Genomic DNA, 24,177 nt, shown 5'->3' on the forward strand with positions numbered 1-24,177 from the left:
GCCTCACCTGGCCAGGCGCGCCGCACGCTCCGTCCCCGCGGCTCCTCCAGGCCCGCCACTCGAGCTGAGGGACTGACAGGGCGGCCGCCACCGCGCATGCTCATTATCAAAGAGATGTGGCCGCCCCGCCTCCGCGCCGTTATCGGTCTCGTCTCCCCCGCATTCCCATTTGCCGGCCCGGCGACGTCGCCCCGCCTCTGGCGCGGAGGATTGGCTGGGAATTAGCGTAGCCCCGCCCCCTTCGGAGGAGCCGGTCCGCGTGGCGCGTCGAGAGGGCGACGACTGAGGTCGCTTACGCGGAGGACGGGGGGGGGGGGGGGCTTGGGGGAGGGGGCTTCTCCCCTCCGCTCCTAGAATGAGGAAAAATAAGGGAGTGTGGCGTGGGGGATTTGCTGCCCTCTGCCGATGGCCTTGAGGATTGCAGCCTCTTTGTGGAGACCCATCCCGTCGGCTTTTTGACGGATTAACAGAGTCGGAAGGGACCTTGCAAGGTCATCTAGTCCAATCCCCCTACCTAAGCAGGAGCCCCGCTATCTGCCTCTACCTAGGATCGAACCCACGACCTCCTGATTTTGGAGGCAAGAGCTCCACTTCTAGGCAGTCGTCCTGTCCTGCCCCTCTTGACTTTTCTAACAGCATCCATATTCATTTTGGATTTAAGACCTGAAATTGAAAATAATGGGAACTTATTTTGCTTCCCTGCTTCTTTCTTTCTTTCTCTCTCTTTCTTCTTTCCTTCCTTCTTCTTTCCTTCTTTCCTTCCTTCCTCCTTTTTTTCTCACATGGCAATGTTGGAAATTTCCAACTTGGTAACTTGAAAAAAAGTTACCAAGTTGGAAATTTCTGATACGGATATGTGTGAATCCACCAGTTGCACCTAACTACTGTACTACCAAGTCAGTCCCCCACCACTTTAAAAATAAGTGGGAGCGGGTCCTCTTAGAATTCCTCAGCCCGCATTGTGGCTGGGGAATAGAATAGTATAGAATATAGAATAGAATATAGAATAAAATATGGAATATTTTATATATTCCATATTTTATAAAATATGAAAGAATATGGAATAGAATAGAACATAGAATATATAGAATAGACTATAGAATAGAATAGAATAGAATATAGAATCAAATATAGAATATGTAGAATAGAATGGAATATATAGAGAGTAGAATTAGAATAGAATATATAGAGAATAGAACATAGAATATATAGAACAGAATCTAGAATAGAATACAATAGAATTAGAATAGAATATAGAATGATATAGAATAGAATATAGAATGGAATTTTTATTGACCAAGTGTGATTGGACACACAAGGAAGCTGCAATTAATTATTATTATTTTAAATTGATGAATAAGTCATTCTTGGCTAATGGATGGATGGATGGCAATCTATTTTGGCTAAAAGGTGAGCAGGAGTAGAATTTGGATGGAAAACCACCATAAATTCATCATTGCAAAGCAGAGGAAGAGGAAAAGAGGAATTGGATGATGGTAATGCTATATTGCTTTGGTGATTCTGCCAAAAAAAATACCTTGGCAAGCAGAAGTCAGGGTTGACTTAGGGCAATGTTGGTGAAGCATTTTTTCCTCGGGCTCTGAAAGCGTGTGCCCCTTTCTTTCTTTCTTTCTTTCTTTCCTTCTTTCTTTTCTTCCTTCCCTCCTTCTTTCTTTCCATTGCAAGCCTTCCTTCTTTCCTTTTTCCTTCTTTCCTTCCTTCCTTTTTTCTTTCTTTCCTTCCTTCCTTCTTTCCATTGCAAGCCTTCCTTCTTTCCTTTTTTCCTTCTTTCCTTTTTTCCTTCTTTCCTTCCTTCCTTTTTTCTTTCTTCTTTCCTTCTTTCCATTGCAAGCCTTCCTTCCTTCTTTCCTCCCTTCTTTCTTCTTTCCTCCCTCCCTCCCTCCCTTCTTTCCATTGCAAGCCAAGGCAGATGTCCGTTATGCTGAGGTTGGCCAGAGACAGTGGTTTATGGATCCAAGCACAGGAGGATAATTTGTCTGCTGTGGGCTAAGCTGACTTCCTAGTGCTAAGGATGCTTAACAGAATAAGCATGGAAGGGACCTTGTAAGTCATCTAGTCTAACTCCCTGCTCAAAGAGACCCCACACCTTTTCTAGCAAATGGCAGTCTATCTCTTCTTGAAAGCTTCCAGTGTTGATGCTCCCACAACTTCTGAAAGCAACTTTTGTTCCATCGGTTGATCGGCCTCACTGTTGGAAAATTTATTTCCAGTTTTATTTGTTTGTTTGTCTATCTATCTCTATCTGTCTGTCTGTCTGTCTGTCTATCTATCTATCTATCTATCTATCTATCTATCTATTATCTATCTATGTCTATCTATCTATCCATTATCTATCTATCTATCTATCTATCTATCTATCTATCTCTGTCTGTCTGTCTGTCTATCTATCTATCTATCTATCTATCTATCTATCTATATATTATCTATCTATGTCTATCTATCTATCCATTATCTATCTATCTATCTATGTATTATCTATCTATGTATTATCTATCTATTATCTCTATCTATCTATCTATTATCTATCTATGTCTATCTATCTATCTATCCATTATCTATCTATCTATCTATCTATCTATCTATCTATCTATCTCTCTCTGTCTGTCTATCTATCTATCTATCTATCATCTATCTATCTCTATCTATCTATCATCTATCTATCTATTATCTATCTATGTCTATCTATCCATTATCTATCTATCTATCTATCTATCTATCTATCTATCTATCTATCTATCTATCTATCTATCTATCTATCTATTATCTATCTATCTCTATCTATCTATCATCTATCTATCTATCTATCTATTATCTATCTCTATCTATCTATCTATTATCTATCTATCTATCTATCTATCTCTATCTATCATCTATCTATCTATCTATCTATCTATCTATCATCTATCTATCTCTATCTATCTATCATCTATCTATCTATTATCTATGTCTATCTATCCATTATCTATCTATCTATCTATCTATCTATCTATCTATCTATCTATTATCTATCTATCTCTATCTATCATCTATCTATCTATCTATTATCTATCTCTATCTATCTATCTATTATCTATCTATCTATTATCTATCTCTATCTATCTATCTATCTATCTATCTATCTATCATCTATCTAATCTATCTATCTATCTATCTATCTATCTATCTATCATCTATCTAATCTATCTATCTATCTATCTATCTATCTATCTATCTATCTATCTATCTATCTATCTATCTATCTATCTATGAGATTTATAGGCTGCCCAACTCCTTATGGACTTGAGGCAGCAAACAACACAACAAAGTAAAAAAAATGCTAAAACCTTTAATATTAAAATATTCATATCCATTCAGCTCGGATAAGATTGGATCATTTACCGACTCCACGCCTGCTGGCAAAGTTTACGGTAGTCCAGGCGGGTGGGGATTGTGCAAATCTCAGGGGGGAGTTGATTCCATAGAGCCGGAACCACTACAGAAAAGACCCTCCCACACGGTCCTGCCAACCAATATTGTCTGGTCGAATGTCCCCCATGCCCTGCGCATGCGCAGAAGTCTTAAAGTTGCCAATGGTCCCCCCTGCCACACACCCACACATGTGCGCACAACCGCCTCCCCACTTCCCCATGCCCCGTTTTGGGCCTAGCAGGCCTCCCTGAAGCCTGTTTTCAGACTTCTGGTGGGGCTGCTAGGCCCATTGTTCACCCTCCCCAGGCTCCAGAGGCTTTATTGGAGCCTGGGGAGGGCAAAAACAGCCTCCCCTGCCCTCCAAAACAGGCCACAGGTTCATCATCACGGACTTAGAGAAATGTTTCTGAACCTTTACAACTTTAATATTAGTGGACTTCAACTCCCAGAATTCCCCAGCCAGATTTCTGCCTACCTGCATACCAGGTATTCATCTGGCTAGTACTTAGTCTGGTCAGCTTCAGCTTTATTATTATTATTATTATTATTATTATTATTATTATTAATTGGATTTGTATGCCGCCCCTCTCCAGAGACTCGGGGCGGCTAACAGCAATAATAAGACAGCGTACAATAATAATCCAATACTAAAAACGATTAAAAACCCATTAATATAAAAACCAAAAATACATACAGACATACCATGCATAAAATTGTAAAGGCCTAGGGGGAAAGAGTATCTCAATTCCCCCACCCCAGAGGTGGGTTTTAAGTAGCTTACGAAAGGCAACGAGGGTGGGGGCAATTCTAATTTCTGGGGGGGAGTTGGTTCCAGAGGGCCGGGGCCGCCACAGAGAAGGCTCTTCCCCTGGGTCCCGCCAAGCGGCATTGTTTAGTTGACGGGACCCGGAGAAGAACTGGTCGCTGGGATTCGTGCGGCAGAAGGCGGTCCCTGAGATAATCTGGTCCGGTGCGATGAAGGTCTTTATAGGTCATAACCAACACTTTGACTTGTGACCAGAAACTTGATCGGCAACCAATGCAGACTGCGGAGTGTTGGTTTAACATGGGCATATTTGGGAAAGCCCATGATTGCTCTCGCAGCTGCATTATCCTCTGGTTGTGGATAAAAAACAGTTTTCTAAAACACTTGACCTCTCTCTCTCTTCAGTTTAAGTTTTATTGGATTTATAGGCCACCCAATTCCCGACGGACTCTGGGCGGTGTACAATAATAAAAAAAAGTATTCAACAATTAAAATCCCAATAAAACAGTCAATAAAAACAATGCATAAAGACAATTCTCTTCCGAGAGAGAAACAATGAGAAAAGCAGGCAAAGGGAAGATTTCCGCTTCAAGATAGTAAGGCAGAGAATATTATGTTGAAAAAAATTGAATTAAATGAAACATAATTTGAAATATAATTTCAAAAGGAAGCTGTGATGCTCCTTCAATATACCAGGGTGATTCGACACAAAAAACATATAACCCTTCTCTGGTACAGAGCTGAAGGGATTGGATACTATAGCCTAGAGGTTAATTCTCAGTCTTACAAGGCAAAGGCTGCAAGTTCAAGTCCCAGTGAGGGTGTGGCTAGCTGAGGAGGCCAGAACAAGGCCGAAATAGATCTATCCTAGTCTCCCTTAATTTCCAAATTCAGCAAAAACATGTGACATATATTTATTTATATTTGTATGCCGCCCACTCATGGAGGCTAGGTGTCATAGTTCCCTCTAAGCTGAGCAGTGAGCAATCGCTCACTTAAAAATCATCATCAACTCAGAGTTTTCCAAACCTGCCCAGAAGCCGAGAGGGAAAGAGTGAGAGGGAAGGAGAGAGAGAGGAAGAGAGAGAAACAGATAGAAAAAAGAGAGGAAGGAAAAGAGAAAGAAAAAGAATGGGAGTAAGGAAGAGAGAAAGAAAATCAAAATCTAGTTTGAAACTAGCTCAACTATTTAAGTGGCATTTTGATATTGATAGAGTTGCCCTATTATGAGCTCACTGTTATAGACACACAGTACAGGATTTTATTTTGAAATTCTCTGAGGCAAAACAGGGTGGGTTTTTTATTTGTTTGTTTGTTTGTTTGTTTATTATTTCTGTGCCGCCCAGTCCCAAAGGGACTGCCGCTCAGACACTATACTTTTCCACCCACCTCCCAAAAAAATTAGAGGGAACACTGCTAGGTGTAGATGAAAATTTGATCAAGATATAATTACTTGTTACGTGCCGAGTTAGAATTTGAACAAGTAAAAGATACTACGGTTAAATGGGCACAAACCTTTGGGTACACAAATCGGATAAATGGAAACAACTCTGGGAAAGAAAATATAAACTGAGTATGGCAACAGCCTATAAAGAAAAGTTACGTATAAAATGTTTTATAGATGGTACATGTCACCAGAAAGAATTGTTAAAATGTTTAAGGACAAGACTATGAAATGTTGGAAAGGTCAACAAATACCAGGAACTTTTCACCAAATGTGGTGGACATGTGCAGAACCTGGCGGGCATAACTGAGACCTGGCTGGGCGACGAGAGGGGTGTTCCTCTCTCGGAAATGTGCCCAGACGGGTTTCTGGTCTTGCATCAGCCGCGACACCAGGGTAGGGGTGGGGGGATTGGCCGTCATTGTCCGGGAGACTCTAAGCCCTCGCAGGGTCCCTGCTCCTGAGATTGCCGGGTGTGAGTCTCTCATCTTGAGGTTGGACTTAGGGGTTCAGGTGGACTTGCTTCTAACATACCTATGTTGCAACAGCCCTGCCTATGCTACTTGAGGTGGTAAACTCTTCCCCTGGGTCCCACCAGACGACATTTAGATATGGTTAAGCTCTTCCCCTGGGTCCTGCCAGACGACATTGTTTTGTCGACGGGACCTGAAGAAGGCCGACTCTGTGGGACCTAATCGGTCGCTGGGATTCGTGCGGCAGAAGGCAGTCACGGAGGTATTCTGGTCCGATGTCACGTAGGGCTTTATAGGTCAGAACCAACACTTTGAATTGTGATCGGGAACTGATCAGCAGCTCTGGACCTGACCCAAGTAATTCAGGGTCCGACTCACGAGGGGGAGACACCCACTCGCCTTAGTGTTTCTCTCGGGCCAGTGGAACCACAATCAGACATTAAGGAGTGTAGACATTTTTCTCTTGTCATGGTCAGATCATTTCCTGTTGAGGCTGGACTTTAAGATGCCAATCCTGCACCGCATGGAGGAGTGCAAAAAAACAGCACAATGGTAAAGCGGAGGTGCGTTTTTCTGAACTTCCGGTTTGTCCGTCGGGGAATTTTTTTGCCTCCGGGGCTTCAGGGTAGTGTCTGGAGGACGAAACGTTGAAAATCAGCAAAAACATGGAAAAGTCTCACGTGTACCACCTCTGGTGGCTCTGTGTACCACCTCTGGCACAAATGCTATAGGTTCGCCATCACAGGACTAAATGATATCCAAGGTCTCTTCCAAGTCTATTATTCTATTTCCTGCAAGGTGACACAGATTCTTCTTATGGAATATATAAAACTTCTGCAAGCTAATACTTGACCACCTGCCCACCCACCCGTAAATAGCTTAGCATTGACATCAACTCCCTTGAGAACCAAGCCGTTTCCCAGAGGCTTCGTAGGGCACCGCCCCATGAAAGGGGCCGTAGACGCCATTTGTCTTCAAACCCAAGATGACAGGCCATCCTGTTGTCTCGGTGGCTGTAATTTTCATCGCCGGCAAAGGGGTGGCAATTATGGAAATTGCAGTGGAGCTGAAAAGATGATGGGTTTTGCTAGGTAGCTGCTTTCGGAGGACTCTTTGATCAGATTGATGAGGTTAAGGCTATAACCTTATCCCAACGGCAAAATAGAAAGAATAGGGAAATAAAGTAAAGAAGAGTAAACACATCCTCGAATATAGCTCATCTGTTTGGAACCCATACCGCATCTCAGACATTAACACCCTCGAAAATGTCCAGAGATACGTCACCAGAAGAGCCCTTCACTCCTCCACTCGAAACAGAATACCCTACGAAACTAGACTTTCAATCCTGGATCTAGAAAGCTTAGAACTAAGACGCCTCAAACATGATCTAAGTATTGCCCACAAGATCACATGCTGCAACGTCCTGCCTGTCAAAGACTACTTCAGCTTCAACCACAGCAACACAAGAGCCCATAGCAGATACAAGCTTAATATTAACCACTCCAAACTTGACTGTAAAAAATACGACTTTAGTAATCGAGTTGTCGAAGCGCAGAATTCACTACCAGACTCTGTAATATCATCCCCTAACCCCCAACACTTTACCCTTAGACTATCCACAGTTGACCTCACCAGGTTCCTAAGAGGTCAGTAAGGGGCGTACATAAGTGCACCAGAGTGCCTACCGTCCCCTGTCCTATTGTCTCTCCTATATCTCCTATATCTTCTCTTCTATACCTATATCTTTTTCTGCTATTCTCTCATAGTTATTTTCTCCTCTATTCTCCCTTTAATACATTCTACCTGATTATATCCTCTATAACCCTTATTGTGTATTATTGTGTATTGGACAAAACAAACAAATAAATAAAATAAAAACATTATTTAAAAAAAAACCATTTGGACAAGATACAAGATTTTGATTGGGGGATTTTTATTTCCTAGTTAACTTTGTTTCCTTCCATTGGACATCTGGAAGATCAAAAGAATGCTTTCTTCTATGCAGCAGGAGAAATAACCTTTTTTTAGTGCATATAAAGTGAGTTCAAAAGATATTGGCAAAATTGAACAGGTCCAAAGACAGGCTACAAGAATGGTGGAAGGTCTTAACGAAAGACTTCATGAACTCAATCTGTATAGTCTGGAGGACAGAAGGAAAAGGGGGGACATGATCGAAACATTTAAATATGTTTAAGGGTTAAATAAGGTTCAGGAGGGAAGTGTTTTTAATAGGAAAGTGAACACAAGAACAAGGGGACACAATCTGAAGTTAGTTGGGGGAAAGATCGAAAGCCACATGAGAAAATATTACTTTACTGAAAGAGTAGTAGATCCTTGGAACAAACTTCCAGCAGACGTGGTTGGTAAATCCACAGTAACTGAATTTAAACATGCCTGGGATAAACATATATCCATCCTAAGATAAAATACAGAAAATAATATAAGGGCAGACTAGATGGACCATGAGGTCTTTTTCTGCCGTCAGACTTCTATGTTTCAAAGGACCCAAGCACCATTTAAATTTAAGCTCTCTGTATCTACTTATTGGAAATCCTGATTTTAAGCAATCCCATACCAAGGAAAACCTGACCTCTTTTTTGGTGGTTTTGATATTGGCTTTGCGTTTAATGGGATTTTATCATTGAAATTATTTTTTGATACACGATTCAAGTATGCAACATTGAAGGTTGAAATTTTTACCCCTACATGATTTTTATAAAATCTCTTCCCTTTTTAAAGGGCCAGGGTGAGGTAGGAAAATAAAAGTTTGTTTGGTTTAGAGAAAACTAGAGCAAGAGTGAGACCTTCAGCTGCTATTCTTTCCTATTAATTTTGGCCTTCGGTATAAAAACGATAAGAAAATAGTTTTGGGAAAAGAATGCTTGGAGCAGATGCCCCCTTCTCACCATCTCCTATTACAGCTAGTCCTCAACTCACAGCAGTCCATTAAATGACTGTTCAAAGTTACAACACGATTTAAGTATTGCCCACAAGATCATATGCTGCAACGTCCTACCGCTCAATGACTACTTCAGCTTCAACCGCAACAACACAAGAGCACGCAACAGATTCAAACTTAATATTAACTGCTCCAAACTTGACTGTAAAAAAATATGACTTTAACAATCGAGTTATCGAAGCGTGGAACTCATTACCGGACTCAATAGTGTCAACCCCTAACCCCCAACATTTCTCCCTAATCCACGATTGACCTCTCCAGGTTCCTAAGAGGTCAGTAAGGGGCGTACATAGGTGCACTGGTGTGCCTTTCGTCCCCTGTCCAATTGTCTTTCCTTTATCTCATATATCATATATATTTTCTTCCTTTCATATATCTTCTCCTCTATTTTTACATATTATCTTTATATATATTACTTCATGTCTATTCTCTTCCATATGTATTGTGTATTGGACAAATGAATAAATAAAATAAAAATAAATAAACAGCGCTAAACAAAGGGACTCATGACCAGTTTTCACACTTCTGACCACTTCTGGATAAAAACAGAATGCCTATAAATATAAGATTTGGGTTATTGAGATTTAGAACAGAGGTAAAAATTAGAAAGTGGGGAAATATTACTACACATACTCCTATATATTATATTTTAAAATCAGTACGTAGATGAAAGGATTAGAAGTTGAAAGGTGATTTTATTATGTACAATGTTATTATAATGATGTATGATTGATGTAATGAAGAGATCATTATAATGGTCAATATTATTACTATTTGGTATCAAAATTAAGGATACCGAGGTGCCACACTGTTCATGTATTCAATCCTAGATAGATAGATAAATAGGTAGGTAGGTAGATAGATAGATCTACAGTATCTAGGTCTTAAGCATAAAACTTATCAGGAAAGACTTCATGAACTCAATCTGTATAATCGGGAGGACAGAAGGAAAAGGGGGGACATGATTGAAACATTTAAATATGTTAAAGGGTTAAATAAGGTTCAGGAGGGAAGTGTTTTTAATAGGAAACTGAACACAAAGACAAGGGGGCACAATCTGAGGTTAGTTGGGGGAAAGATCAGAAGGTGAGAAAATATTATTTTACTGAAAGAGTAGATGCTTGGAAGAAACTTCCAGCAGACGTGGTTGGTAAATCCACAGTGACTGAATTTAAACAAGCCTGGGATAAAAATATATCCATCCTAAGATAAAATACAGGAAATAGTATAAGGGCAGACTAGATGGACCATGAGGTCTTTTTCTGCCGTCAATCTTCTATATTTCTATGTTTAAAATATTATGCTCTAAAGCAGTGTTTCCCAACCTTGGCAACTTGAAGATATCTGGACTTCAACTCCCAGAATTCCCCAGCCAGCATTCGCTGGCTGGGGAATTCTGGGAGTTGAAGTCCAAGTATCTTCAAGTTGCCAAGGTTGGGAAACCCTGCTCTAAAGAATGACCTGAAGACTTTTATTTTTCTACTTTTCAGATAATTGTAATTAAGGCAACTTTTACTGCCACAATCTGTTATTTTTGCTCACTTCCTCTCTGTTTCCGAGTCAAGGCTGTTGCATTGTACTTTTTTAATTTGCTTTGTACTGATGACTGACCAAATAAAAATGAATCACTTGCCATCAGGTGCAACCTTACCTACAGCACAATCTGTACTTACTGTAAGTTCGCAATCTAGAAGTGACTGCGGAATGGAAATTAGGTTGGTTAACATGCATTTGATAATTAATCAAGCTTTGGGCTGGGAAAGTGTACTTTACAAAGTCCTTTCTTCACCTTCCCAAATAAATCATGAGTTTCCATGCCTTATCACCAGCTGTGGAAGCACAATTTGTCCATTTGGAAGTACATAAGTGCATTGGTGTGCCTTTCGTCCCCTGTCCAATTGTCTTTACTTCCTTTCACCTATCTTATATATTCTCTTCCTTTCATATATCCTCTCCTCTAAGTTCACCTTCACCCTCTTTTATATTATCACATGTCTATTTTCTTCCTATGTATTTATGTATTGGACAAATGAATAAATAAATAAATAAAATAAATAAGATGCTAGAGAAGTTAAAGATTTAGAGCAGGGGTCTTCAAACGTGGCAATTTGGCTTTGCTGGCTGGAGAATTCTGGGAGTTGAAGTCCACAAGTCGTAAAAGTTGCCAGATTTGAAGACCTCTGATTTAGAGTGACTGACTTAGTTGCAACCCTTTCACCAAAAGGTGTGTGTGTGGGGAGTACTCCCAACAACCCCCAATCCTAAATTTATTTGAATAAGGACAAAAACGGAGAATTTGAAAATGAAATACTACAGGAAACTCAAGATTGTAGTTAATGGGAAAAAATAGTGTATACAAGCAGTGTAGGGCTGCAAAAAATGTACTACCAGTGGGCACGGCTTATTTTATGGGTGTGGCTTGCCGACCATGTGACCAAGTGGGAGTGGCTTGACGGTCATGCGACCGTGGGGTGCTTAAAGGTCATGTGACTGGCTTAAAGTTGGCCAACTTGATGTCACTCACATCAAGGGTTTGGGTTAGGGTGCCTGACCTCTCCTTGCCTCAAAGAGGTACAATTTCCCTATCTACTTACTATTAATGAACATCCAAAATATACAGTACTATTTAATTCTATGTCTATATGCCATATGTGTACAGGGGTGGACAAAAAACTGGAAACACCTTGCAGCTCTTCCATGGAATCCAGATTTGTGAAGCTCCCTTCAAACAGTTTTTGTGGAAACTGGGTTCTGTATATGTCTATTGAGCTCTGCAGTGATTTTAGGAGCTGTGGTCTTGCGATCCGCTCTAACAATTCGCTTTAGAGCTACTTTTGAGACCTGACCTCTTGAAACGCCAAACATTCGGGGACTTTCTGTTAAGCTAGCGCCTGACATTCGAGCACCAACAATTTGGCCTCTTTGAAAGTCTGAGAGGTCTGCCATTTCTAGAAAGTTATAACCAATTTCCTTAAATTTCTGGGGGGGAAAGGTAGTTTAAAAAAAACATATCAAATAACAGAATAAAAAAACCATTAAAATATGTCAAGTTTTGATTGACTTGAACATGTTCAAACATTATGATGTCAGAAAGTCAAGTATTTCCATTTTTCTGTCCACCCCCTGTACATACATATTACACACAGGCACACAAAAATATACATTATCTACCATCCATACTGTAGGTGGATGAACACAAACATGCACAGCTCTTCTAAAATTATACACATTCAACCACATTTACTTGGATAGGAAAAATATACCCAGAGCCCAGAAGGGGGGGAAAAAGGAAAAAAATTAAAAATTTTCTACTGGTTCTGCATACCTGACCATACCTGTAGGAGCCCATCACTGCTTACAAGCCTGATTTACAGCTACTGAACTTGGACATGTAAAAATGGCACAAAACATTTTAACGCTGAAAACACGGAAGGGCGCTTCTGAAAAGAAGAATCAGAAGTTAATATTTTATTTTATTTTTGTCAAGTACGTATTGGTAGTATACAAACACGAAAGAACCCCGACTTCTGCTTTTAAATATCTACTTTATTTAGAAAGATACAAGTCCAGTATCGGAGGAAACAAAGAGGCCAGAACTATAATTCAAACATGCAGCTGATCTTTTTTTCTTCCAAAAAGAGAAAGAAGCAGCTGTTTTCCTTTCCTGTGTCCAGTTACATAATCGAACACTTCCTTCGGTAGACTTGGCCAAAGTACAGACAGATCAAGGCAGAATTGGGTAATAAAGCCGAATGAGCCTATCAGGAGATTTCAATGCTAGCAGAGAAGGGTAAATTATTAACAGCACAAAGAACTACAGTTCTAGATAGCAATATCAGGGAAACTAGATATGTATGTTCTAATCCAGAAAAGGTTACATATTCAGGGTTGATTTTCTGCCTTGACCGTATTTGTGTGTTCAGTGCAAAAGGTCATCACATTAAGAATAAAATCTTAAGTGACTGGCCCAGGAACAGCAGTTGAATTGACTGTAATTGATGGTCTCCATCTACATAGCATTTTTTTTTTGGCAAGAAAATAATTTTATGCCATAGCAGAACCACGATAGACAACCAGATTTGACTCTGCAAATTATAAGCCTGTTAACTTTATCTAACACAATAAATAAATTTTATACCTAAAATTAGTGGGTTGGGCGCCAAGATATCATTGTTGAAGAATAGGCAGAGTTTAGAAAGGAACCATCAATATTGGAGTCCTGGGAGAGGGGCAGTATGATATAAATCCAATCAATCAATCAATCAATCAACAATCGTTTCTCCGCCACTTGGTAGAAAAATATTCCGTGCCTCATTATTGTTCTCTTTTTGCAACCCTTGTTGATTTTTAAGTCATCTTTTGACCCAATACCAAATGAGATTGTAGGAAAGCCTGAGACTATTGACCAAGGGCTACCTGTGCTTATTTGGTGTGAGAGGTAATCCGACTGATTGCATCCCTTAAAGTAATATTTCAACAGGTCATGGTACTGTCTGTCTCTAAATTTTTGCCTAAAATAATTTTGAAAGAATCCCATCTTGTTACCTCTTACACTGCTTATAAGATATGTTCCAACTACTTGTTCTCTATAACAAACTTTTGTACATGAAGATCCAATTCTATTTCCATTCTTCTGAGAAATCCTAAGTGCTAAAGCCCACTGCAATAATATGGCCAAAAAAGCTTCTAGAGTTGTTAACCTGATCCTACGCAGCTTCTGCTCAGGCAATCTCACACTACTCACAAGAGCCTACAAAACTTTTGCCAGACCCATCCTAGACTACTGCTCATCTGTCTGGAACCCATACCACATCTCAGACATCAACACCCTTGAAAATGTCCAAAGATATTTCACCAGAAGAGCCCTTCACTCCTCCACTCGAAACAGAATATCCTACGAAAATAGACTAACAATCCTGGGCCTAGAAAGCCTAGAACTACGGCGCCTAAAACACGATTTGAGTATTGCCCACAAGATCATATGCTGCAACGTCCTACTGGTCAATGACTACTTCATCTTCAACCGCAACAACACAAGAGCACGCAACAGATTCAAACTTAATATGAACCACTCCAAACTTGACTGTAAAAAATATGATTTCAACAATCGAGTTATCGAAGCATGGAACTCATTGCTGGACTCAATTGTGTCAACCCCTAACCCCCAACATTTTTCCCTTAGACTCTCCACGATTGACCTCTCCAGGTTCCTAAGAGGCCAGTAATGGGCGTACATACGGTAAGTGCACTAGTGTGCCTTTCGTCCCCTGTCCAATTGTCTTTCCTTTCTCTCACTTATCATATATATTTTCTTTCTTTCATATATCTTCTCCTCTAAGTTCACTTTACCCTTATATATATTACTACGTCTATTTTTCTTCCTATGTATTTTATTGGAGAAATGAATAAATAAACAAATGCATGTCACTAAAGAACAAATTTTGATCTACATCCCAATTCTACAAGAATATTTCAATACTTTTGACGATTTACAGAAGACCTAGCTCTTTTTATTAATTATAAAAGATTTTGAAAGAGGTCTTTCTGTTATATTTGACACACCTATCATACTGCCTATACCTGCAAATTAGTACAGTACAGCTAAGGGTTTCTTTGGATTTAGTTTAGAAGTGCTTTGGAACACAAGCTGAAGACTTGTTTGGCAGCCAAATATTTTTCCTAAACCAATTTCAAAGCACTGCACAGCTTGCAAAATTATAGAATTAAATAATGTTTTTTTATTCAACGAAGTTGTAAATTCAAGAAATTGAACAATGGATATTTCTTATCCTGTGTATCATATTGCAAGAGATATATCTATCTGAGGAGGATGTAATTATTTTAAATTGCATAGGTAAAGAGATCTGTACATCAGTTTAACTATGTGGCAGCCTGAAGTATTTATAAGCACTCACCTTTGATTTAGTTAGCATAACTGTACATTTTTACATAGTAGTTAATGATGAAAAGCAAAATAACCAGGCATTACTAATGTGCAATTTCTATTAGCTTAGATATTCCAAAAATGTTGGGATGATCTGGCAGGTGGCCACTGCTAGCACCCTTATGGACAGTCATAGACCAGACTGGTCATGTCCCAAAAGATTGGGAGCTGGAAATAATAATCCCAATTTATTAAAAAGTCAGCAAGAACAATCACCAGTCTTTTTTGAGTGTTATTAGGAAATGGCTACGCGTGCTAAATTTCAAGCTCCAAGACTAGATAAAGACAAAAAGTGCAAAATACGAGATGAGGAAGGCAAGGTTATTGGTTTAGATTTGGATTTAGAGCAGGGAGGTCAACAAAAAGCCAGAATTTGGTGCTCCAACATTTTCTACAAAAATATACACTCCATAAAAAGAAATCCCCCCCCCTTCGTGTCCTTTGTAGATTTTAAACATAGCTTTGACCCAATTTCCAGGAATGTAATAATAATAATAATAATAATAATAATAATAATAATGATGATGATGATGATGACTGGTACCTCTACTTTCTGACAAAGAAATTATACCCTAATACCACTTTAAGAATCATACAGTAAACGTCTCTGGCATTATAAATGTTCAGAAAGGAATGAGACAGTGGTGTATTCTTGTCTCCTCTTTTTCCAACTCATATTTCAGTTCAGTGGTGGACCTTCATAACCTAGACTTCCATGCAGGGTGCAAAATCCCTCTGTTTCTCTATTCTGCTACGCTGCTGTCATAATCTCACAAACCCTTAAGAGCAGTAGGTCTCAACCTTTCTAATGCCGTGATCCCTTAACACAGTTCCTCATTCTTGACAAACCTATATTTACACTGAGAGCATATGCACCAAGACAAATTCCTGTGTGTCCAATCACACTTGGCCAATAAAGAATTCTATTTCTATGTTGTGGTGACCCCCAACCATAAGTCTAGCACCAATTCTCCCAACTGAGCTTTAAACGGATTGGCTGGAAGGTCAGAGGGACACCCCCACTGTAAAACACCTGATTGGTCGGATTGTAAAAATATGTTCCAATGCGCCAGAATAGAAGCTTTATTTCCTAACACCATGAATTTATTTCCCTGGGGCCTTGGGCAACTCCTGTGAAACGGTCGGTCAACCCCCAAAGGGGTCCCGACCTCCAGGTTGAGAACCACTGCTTTAGAGGGTGGAAAAAGAAGCAGTAGCAGCAATATTTTGGGGCTGCAGACAAAATCCCCTGGCTCTTAATTCGGATAGATCTAAAATACTGATCCCCGCTAAGAGAGTCATCCAACAATTCTGGAGAATAAGGGGAACACAAGTTAGAACAGGTTACTTGTATTTGAATGCCTTGGGCCCTGAACGCACTTGGGAAGGGCATCAGAATCACATAGTGCAGCTAGCTCCTAGGTCAGAGGTGGGGCCCTTTTATGGCTTGTGGATTTCAACACCCAGAATTCTGCCACAATGAATCCTGGCAGCATTAAAAAAAAAAATTCAGGCTGAACCAGGGCTAGGCAAAGTTGGCTCTTCTATGACTTGTGGACTACAACTCCCAGAATTCCTGAGCCAATCATGCTAGCTCAGGAATTCTGGGAGCTGAAGTCCACTTGTCATAGAAAAGGAGAAAGGGAAAAACAAAGAAAAGGAAGGAATGATGGGAAGAGAGCAAGGAAATAAAAATAAGGAAAGAGGGAAAGAAGAAGAAAGGAGAAAGAAGAGGGAGGGAGGGCGGGAAGGAAGGAAAAAGGTTATAATGAGAGTGAGAGAGGGTCTGAGGGAAGTCCTGCCTTAACACTTGACCACCAAGTGACATTGAGCTGGCAATGCCTAACACACACACACACCGCCCCATGCAATAACCAAATTCTGTGTTGCTGCAATGAAAATAAGGCATAACTGGTTATGGAAATATTTTTTGTTTTATTTACCAAACACATACTAGCTTATCTTGTTTATAAAATTATATTAATTTTACCATCTAGCGTGCCCTACGGTAGCGGTACATTTGTACAAGTATTTATGTACTGTTAGAGCAGCCACATTTTTATCTGTGTTTGCTTCACCTCTTCTATTTTACTACGGTGTTGTAATTGTTTTTAAAAAAAACTTATCTTTCTGGTCGTTGACCAAATAAACATTATTATAAAACAGAGTCTCTTGTTGAAGAGGGGGACAGGGGAGAGTGGTCTGAAACTGGGAAGGGCTGGAACAGGGCAATTCCGTCTCAATTCTCGTCCTCTGTTTGAAGGCCGCCCCTTGCAGAAGCTACAGGAAGAAGAGTTTCTCACACAGCTCAATGGATGGTTCATGGTGGAGAACGTGCCCCGAGAGAAAAGCCAGCTTATGCGCGTATTTGCACGGCGCAGGCACACGGATAGTTCCTGGCCAATTCCAGTAGAGGTGGCAAAGTTTGAAAGTCAGCCTATTTAAAAGAAAAAAAGGAATGCGAGAAGGAAATTCTAGATTAGAACGTTGGCTTCTATAACCTGGATCCATAAATCTGTGACTTACTTTCAATTAACTTTTGGCCTCTGGATCTGTTCTGGTTTCTGGTAGAAGTTTAGTAATTACAAATAACTCTCATTAAATGCATCATTTCATGAATAAAGCCATTCCATGTATTTCTCTGCTCTCTTGTACCTTTGGTCCGTTATCTCTCTTCTAGCCGCATTCCTCACATTCTTTTTCCTGCTTAACTTAGACAAGATTTATTTCCTAACTACATAGCTATAAAAAAACAGCCACTCTGACTAAATAGAAACAGAAACATAGAAACATAGAAGACTGACGGCAGAAAAAGACCTCATGGTCCATCTTGTCTGCCCTTATACTATTTCCTGTATTTTATCTTACAATGGATATATGTTTATCCCAGGCATGTTTCAATTCAGTTACTGTGGATTTACCAACCACGTCTGCTGGACGTTTGTTCCAAGGATCTACTACTCTTTTGGTAAAATAATATTTTCTCACGTTGCTTTTGATCTTTCCCCCAACTAACTTCAGATTGTGTCCCCTTGTTCTTGTGTTCACTTTCCTATTAAAAACACTTCCCTCCTGAACCTTATTTAACCCTTTGACATATTTAAATGTTTCGATCATGTCCCCCCTTTTCCTTCTGTCCTCCAGACTATACAGATGGAGTTCATTCAGTCTTTCCTGATACGTTTTATGCTTAAGACCTTCCACCATTCTTGCAGCCCGTCTTTGGACCCGTTCAATTTTGTCAATATCTTTTTGTAGGTGAGGTCTCCAGAACTGGACACAGTATTCCAAATGTGGTCTCACCAGCGCTCTATATAAGGGGATCACAATCTCCCTCTTCCTGCTTGTTATACCTCTAGCTATGCAGCCAAGCATCCTACTTGCTTTTCCTACTGCCTGACCACACTGCTCACCCATTTTGAAAATCCCTAAACTCCAAAATATTCCTATCGGTATCCGTTCTTAAATGCCGCAAGGGAAAAATGGGTTGATTCTCTCTTCATTTCGTGGATTTATTTTACCCCTTTTCTTACTCCATCCAGAAAGAAAAGGATATACATAAGCATACCTTGGTCTGGCTTCAAGCTTGAGAATAAAAATATTGGCCAAAGGGCTGCATGGAAGCCCTGGGAAATTAGGCAACTAGCTGACAGTCTTGCAAAGAAAAGTGTAATAAAGCTGGAGGCTCCCTTCCTCCCAGGCAATTGCTTTTTAAACCAAGAAGTAAGAAAATCCTAACTTCTTTCTCTTTTCATTCAGGTTGCTGTACTGAATATGAAGCAAAGTTGTACACACAGTGGTTTCTAAGAAAATATAAAAAACCCGTGAAACAAAATCCTAACTTTCATAACTACAATTCCAACATCTTTTTGCTGTATTCGGTACTTCCTGTTTTGCTAAGGCGTTCATTAGATTCCTAGTCTGACGCCTGTGCAATGGGAAAGCGAAATTTCAAATCACACTCACCTCTGCATGTGATCAGGAGTGAGATTGGCTGTATTCCTTACACAGACGTAGCGAGTAGGGATGCCGCAACCTTGTGGCGCGAAGTGGGCTATCAAGTAAAAATCCACCCTAACAAGAAAGAACCAAAGGGAAAAAAGGGAAGCATTGAAACTCTATCAACTTCATGGTCAGCAGGGAAAGAATTAGCGTGCACTTCCGCCCCCCACAAGCAGGTGGAAATGTCTCTGTGTTATAGAGTGAATGTTGCCAAAGCCCCGCCCACCTGCTCGCCCCCACTCTTCAGGTCTCTCCCCCCCAGCAATTTGCCTCTTTGCAGCAAACAGCCTGGTCAGCTTCAGCACAGCCTGATTTAGCACATGCAGCTGATTGGCGGTGGGATGGGCCTCCCGGAATACTGCCAATCAGCTGTTCCAGGCTGCAGGGATAGCTGCCACCCATCGGCACCGGCTATTGCCGCCTCCACACACCACATTTTCAACATCTGCGCATCCTGTTTTTATTTATTTATTTATTGGATTTGTATGCCGCCCCTCCCTGGAGACCCGGGGCGGCTAACAGCAACAATAAAACAGTGTACAATAGTAATTCAATACTAAACGATTAAAAGCTCATTAATATAGAAACCAAACATACATACAGACATACCATGCATAGAATTGTAAAGGCCTAGGGGGAAAGAGGATCTCAATTCCCCCATGCCTGACGGCAGAGGTGGGTTTTAAGTAGCTTATGAAAGGCAAGGAGGGTGGGGGCAATTCTAATCTTTGGGGGGAGTTGGTTCCAGAGGGCTGGGGCCGCCACAGAGAAGGCTCTTCCCCTGGGTCCCGCCAAACGACATTGTTTAGTTGACGGGACCCGGAGAAGATCCAGGTATTTGGCCTGCCCACATGCCATTTTTGGTCTCCATGCATCTTGCTTTTGGCCCGAGGTCACCCCAGTTTCTCATCTCTTCCATAGAATGAACGTTGAGGTTCCATGCCCCATTTCCCACAACTCCATTCCTTTATATTGCCTGGAAGTGACATCACACCTCAAAGAGCTAATGCTGTGCATTAATACCTTTTACTCTGGATCTCCTCCTGTCTCCTGGCCATTCTTCTATAGCGAGACTTTATCCAATTGTTTTCCACTAACATGTCTTCCCCACTGGCTGACTGAGACCAATTTCCCAATGTCACATCAACCCCCTCTGGCTCTCCCCAGTCTCTGCCTCGCTCTCACTCTCAGCTTCCCCTGGCAGCCCCCCGGGCCCAGGGGACCAAGAGGGATCTGTCTCATCCTCTTTCAGAATCAGACATGAGTTGAGATGGACAAGGAGAACTCACAACACCAGGGATCTTGGGAGAAGGCGCGTGGCCAATGCCGCAGTGCTAGGGAGTTCCCCGCACTCCACTGGGGAACCCTGATATCTGCGCTGCCAGGAGACCCTGTTCGGGCAGAACTGGGCCAGAACCACCCTGTAGAGATGGGGGAAAAGAGAGGCACCTGCTGGTAAGCTGGGGGGGGGGGGCAACTCTCCAGGGACTCAGCTTTGTGCTCTTGGCCTGCAGCAAACAGAAGACAACATTAAGTGTCGTTCTAGTTGCAGTGGCCGCAAACAACAAGATCAAATTAGAAAGATTGGGGTCAACTGGGAAGAGGATTCTAAAGCTAAGTGCTGGAGGGTGTGAAGAAAACAGAAGCTGGTGAGAGATTTTGCCGAAAGAAAACATTAGAAAAGTATTTTAACAATTACAAATTTTTGGGGGGGGGGGGGGGGGAGAGAGAGGAGAGACCAGAAATCAAGGAGCAGCTACATAGCAAATGGAGACCATGGAGTAAAAAAAAAAAACGTGCATTTATTTATTTATTTGATTTTTAAATGCCGCCCTTCTCCTTAGACTCAGGGCGGCTTACAACATGTTAGAAATAACACTTTTTAATAATTAATTAATAATAATAATTTATTAGATTTGTATGCCGCTCCTCTCTAAAGACTCGGCATTCCAAAAGTATGATGTGCCGGTGAAGATACGTCCACCTGACGAAGATGGACAATGGGGATTGCCAATGGGGGGCATTTGGGGTTACTTTGTAATAGGCAACTATTGGGCCTTTTTCCTTAGACTCTGCTTTTCTTTCCATGCATTCACTTCTGATTTAGTAAAGATGACCTTTGAAGTTCAAAATGGACTGAGTTTTACTTTTCCTAAATTCTGAGCGAAGCTAACCTGACATTTGCCTCTCGTCCAGGAAAAACTTCTTCTGCTCAAAGGCACCTTTGGGTTTAAAAGCCCCACTTCCCAGCAGCGGTTTCCCAAAGGCACCGGGAGATCTCAGAAGGGGGAGGGAAGTGCTAGGTAAAAGCTTTTTCACTCACCAGTCTCGAGAGGTGGCCGTATGGTCTAACACCGTCCCTGGAGGAGGCGATGAAAGGTGCTGACCAACTGCTGAATAGATGTTGGTGCTGATTTGTTTCTGAACCACAAACACCACCATTTTGGGGTTGTAATTATTAAAAGCTTCAAAGCATTTCTCCAGCTGTGGGATTTCATAGCTCTCTACTATTTTCAGCTGACCGTCTGAAACGCCGTCTCTATAAATCACTATCTTCTCTGGGAGATGATGGTTGACCTTCGAGAGAAGAAACATCCAACAATCAGAAAGAGCTAACAGCTCGTGCCTGGATTTGATCCAGGAAATTACAATGATTTCTTGTTCAAAGAGGAACTGCATTGGCTGCCGATCAATTTCCGGTCACAATTCAAAGTGTTGGTTATGACCTTTAAAGCCCTTCATGGCATCGGACCAGAATATCTCCTGGACCGCCTTCTGCCGCACGAATCCCAGCGACCGATTAGGTCCCACAGAGGTGGCCTTCTCCGGGTCCCGTCAACTAAACAATGTCGGTTGGCGGGCCCCAGGGGAAGAGCCTTCTCTGTGGCGGCACCAGCCCTCTGGAACCAACTCCCCCCGGAGATTAGAACTGCCCCTACTCTTCCTGCCTTCCGTAAACTCCTTAAAACCTATCTTTGCCGTCAGGCATGGGGGAACTGAAACATCTCCCCCCTGGGCACGTTTAATTTATGCATGGTATGTCTGTGTGTGTGTCTGTTAGCATATGGGTTTTTTTAAATATTTAAATATTTTAAATTTGTCTGATTGCTTATGATTTGTTTCTACATGTTGTGAGCCGCCCCGAGTCTTCGGAGAGGGGCGGCATACAAATCTAAGTAATAAATAAATAAATAAATAAACTGGTTCCCTTTTCTTCTTCTGCCTGATCTGTAGCAAAAGGGGGGGAAAATCTAAGCAAGGGGGAGTGTTCAACTTACAGCCACATAGAATAACAATGAAACAATAATAAGCTGTCTTATTATTGCTGTTAGCCGCCCCGAGTCTTCGGAGAGGGGCGGCATACAAATCCAATAAATAATTAAATAAACAGACAGAGAAGAATGTGAATATTATGTTTGGATGAAATATAATTGGATAGAAAATGATTACAATTATAATTAGAAACTGTAATTAAATAAGCACAAACTAAAAAATTAGGAGTAATAAAGAAATGTTATAACCCAGATGACAACATTAGAATGTAAGAGAAGGATGATATTATTGTCAAAGTATATACCAACAACTAAAAAATAATGGTGATGAATACTTTAAAAAGTCATAAAATAGGGGCAAAACTCGCATGAGTCTTCAGAGAGGGGCAGCATACAAATCTAATAAATAATAATAATAGTAATAATAGTAATAATAATAATAATAATAATAATGACAAATGTCTCACTTAATAGAAATGCTGGGCTCAATTGTGATCTTAAGTTGAGGACTACTTGTAAAGAAAACACAATGAAAAAAACCTACCTTCTCAAAAAAAATATGCAAAATGGTTAATCTGGACATGCTTCTCTATAAATTCCAGAGAACTGGGAAATAATTGTTCATTTCTCACCTCGTAGAATTTCTGCAAAGCAGCTACTAGACAGACTTTTAGGTTGTCTATTATTTCTTGATGAGGCGTCTGGAATACAACCCTGGAATACCATCGGGTCACAATTCTGATGACAGAGAAGGATATGATATTAATCATGTTTAAGTCAAAGCATAAAGCCTCATAATTTAGGTCAAATTTTTATTTTTGAAAACTGTTAATTTGAACACCATAACACTTAAATAATAATTTGCTTCAATCTGTAGGGGTACAGGAGTTTAAAAAATTCTATTTGGATGTAAACCCAATGAAAACAACGGAAAATCAAGAAAAAAAGCTTGAATATTTGTGCCGCTCATTTTAAAATTAGGGAAGTTTCCGTTCATCCAATATGATCCTCAATCCATATATACCTGCCTTTCATTGAGGGCATGCATACTGCACGAGTCAAAAAAGAGGGCTGTGAAAAATATCTACAGATCCCTCACATCCTGGACATAAATTGTTTTAACTTCAACCCTCAAAATGACAAGTATTGAACACTAGAACAATTAGACACAAAGATAGTTTACCCATGCCGCACGCCATCCCTCTGCTAAACAACTAATTCCTACACTGTCGAAGTATTTAGTATGGCTGTACAGTATTACTATTATCTTTCTCATCTTTCCTATTAACTATCTCCTTCTCTACTTATGACTATAACTTTGTTGCTTGTATCTTTACGATTTATATTGTTTTATTTAGTTTCCCAATATTGATTTATATGCCGCCCTTCTCCGAGGACTCAAATATGATTTGATTGCTTATTTAGTATCCTATGACTATCACTAAGTGTTGTACCTTATGATTCTTGATGAATATACTAATAACTTATGCATCAAAAACAAATTTGTGTGTCCAATCACACTTGGCCAATAAAATATTATATTATTCTTTTCATTCGATTCTATTCTAAAATTCTATTCTATTTTTAAAATTCTGTTCTATTCCATTCCATTCTTTCTGAAGTCAGCTGATGAGCATATGGTGGAACAACATGAAGGAGAAGGGTGGAAAAGGCGGCTGAGCAGGTGAATCTGTGAATTAAGCTTAGCTCAGAAATAAGCCAGGCTGCTTAACTTTTGACAGGAAGGAGATGGTTTCCAAATTAATTTTTTTTTTAAAAAAAACCTGAATACATAAATCATCATATTTTTTCCTCAAGACCAGAAAGAAATATAAAATACTTGGAAACCAGCCTTCACAGCTGAAGAAGCTTCTTGGATGAGAAGCAA

At 40.4% G+C, this 24,177-nt stretch overlaps 2 protein-coding genes across 12 annotated transcripts in view; both read right to left on the minus strand.

Annotated features, from left to right (window-relative positions):
- SLC39A14 (solute carrier family 39 member 14) overlaps positions 1-97 on the minus strand; it is a 53,829-nt gene extending 53,732 nt beyond the window's left edge. For both annotated transcript variants that reach the window (XM_070765981.1, XM_070765980.1), the window contains exon 1: positions 8-97. The gene's annotated coding sequence lies outside the window, so the exon portion shown is untranslated. The remainder of the gene's footprint in view (positions 1-7) is intronic.
- Positions 98-16,927: 16,830 nt separating this feature from the next.
- Positions 16,928-24,177, minus strand: part of PIWIL2 (piwi like RNA-mediated gene silencing 2) — a 42,793-nt gene continuing 35,543 nt past the window's right edge. For all 10 annotated transcript variants that reach the window (XM_070765352.1, XM_070765349.1, XM_070765351.1 and 7 more), the window contains 4 exons: positions 22,922-23,027; positions 21,341-21,594; positions 18,982-19,089; positions 16,928-17,452 (listed from right to left, as the gene is read on the minus strand). In XM_070765352.1, coding sequence (XP_070621453.1) covers positions 17,296-17,452; positions 18,982-19,089; positions 21,341-21,594; positions 22,922-23,027 — 625 coding nt within the window. In that variant the 3' untranslated portion in view covers positions 16,928-17,295. The remainder of the gene's footprint in view (positions 17,453-18,981; positions 19,090-21,340; positions 21,595-22,921; positions 23,028-24,177) is intronic.

The sequence above is a fragment of the Erythrolamprus reginae genome, chromosome 12, assembly GCF_031021105.1.
Source record: "Erythrolamprus reginae isolate rEryReg1 chromosome 12, rEryReg1.hap1, whole genome shotgun sequence".
Classification (NCBI taxonomy): domain Eukaryota; kingdom Metazoa; phylum Chordata; class Lepidosauria; order Squamata; family Dipsadidae; genus Erythrolamprus; species Erythrolamprus reginae.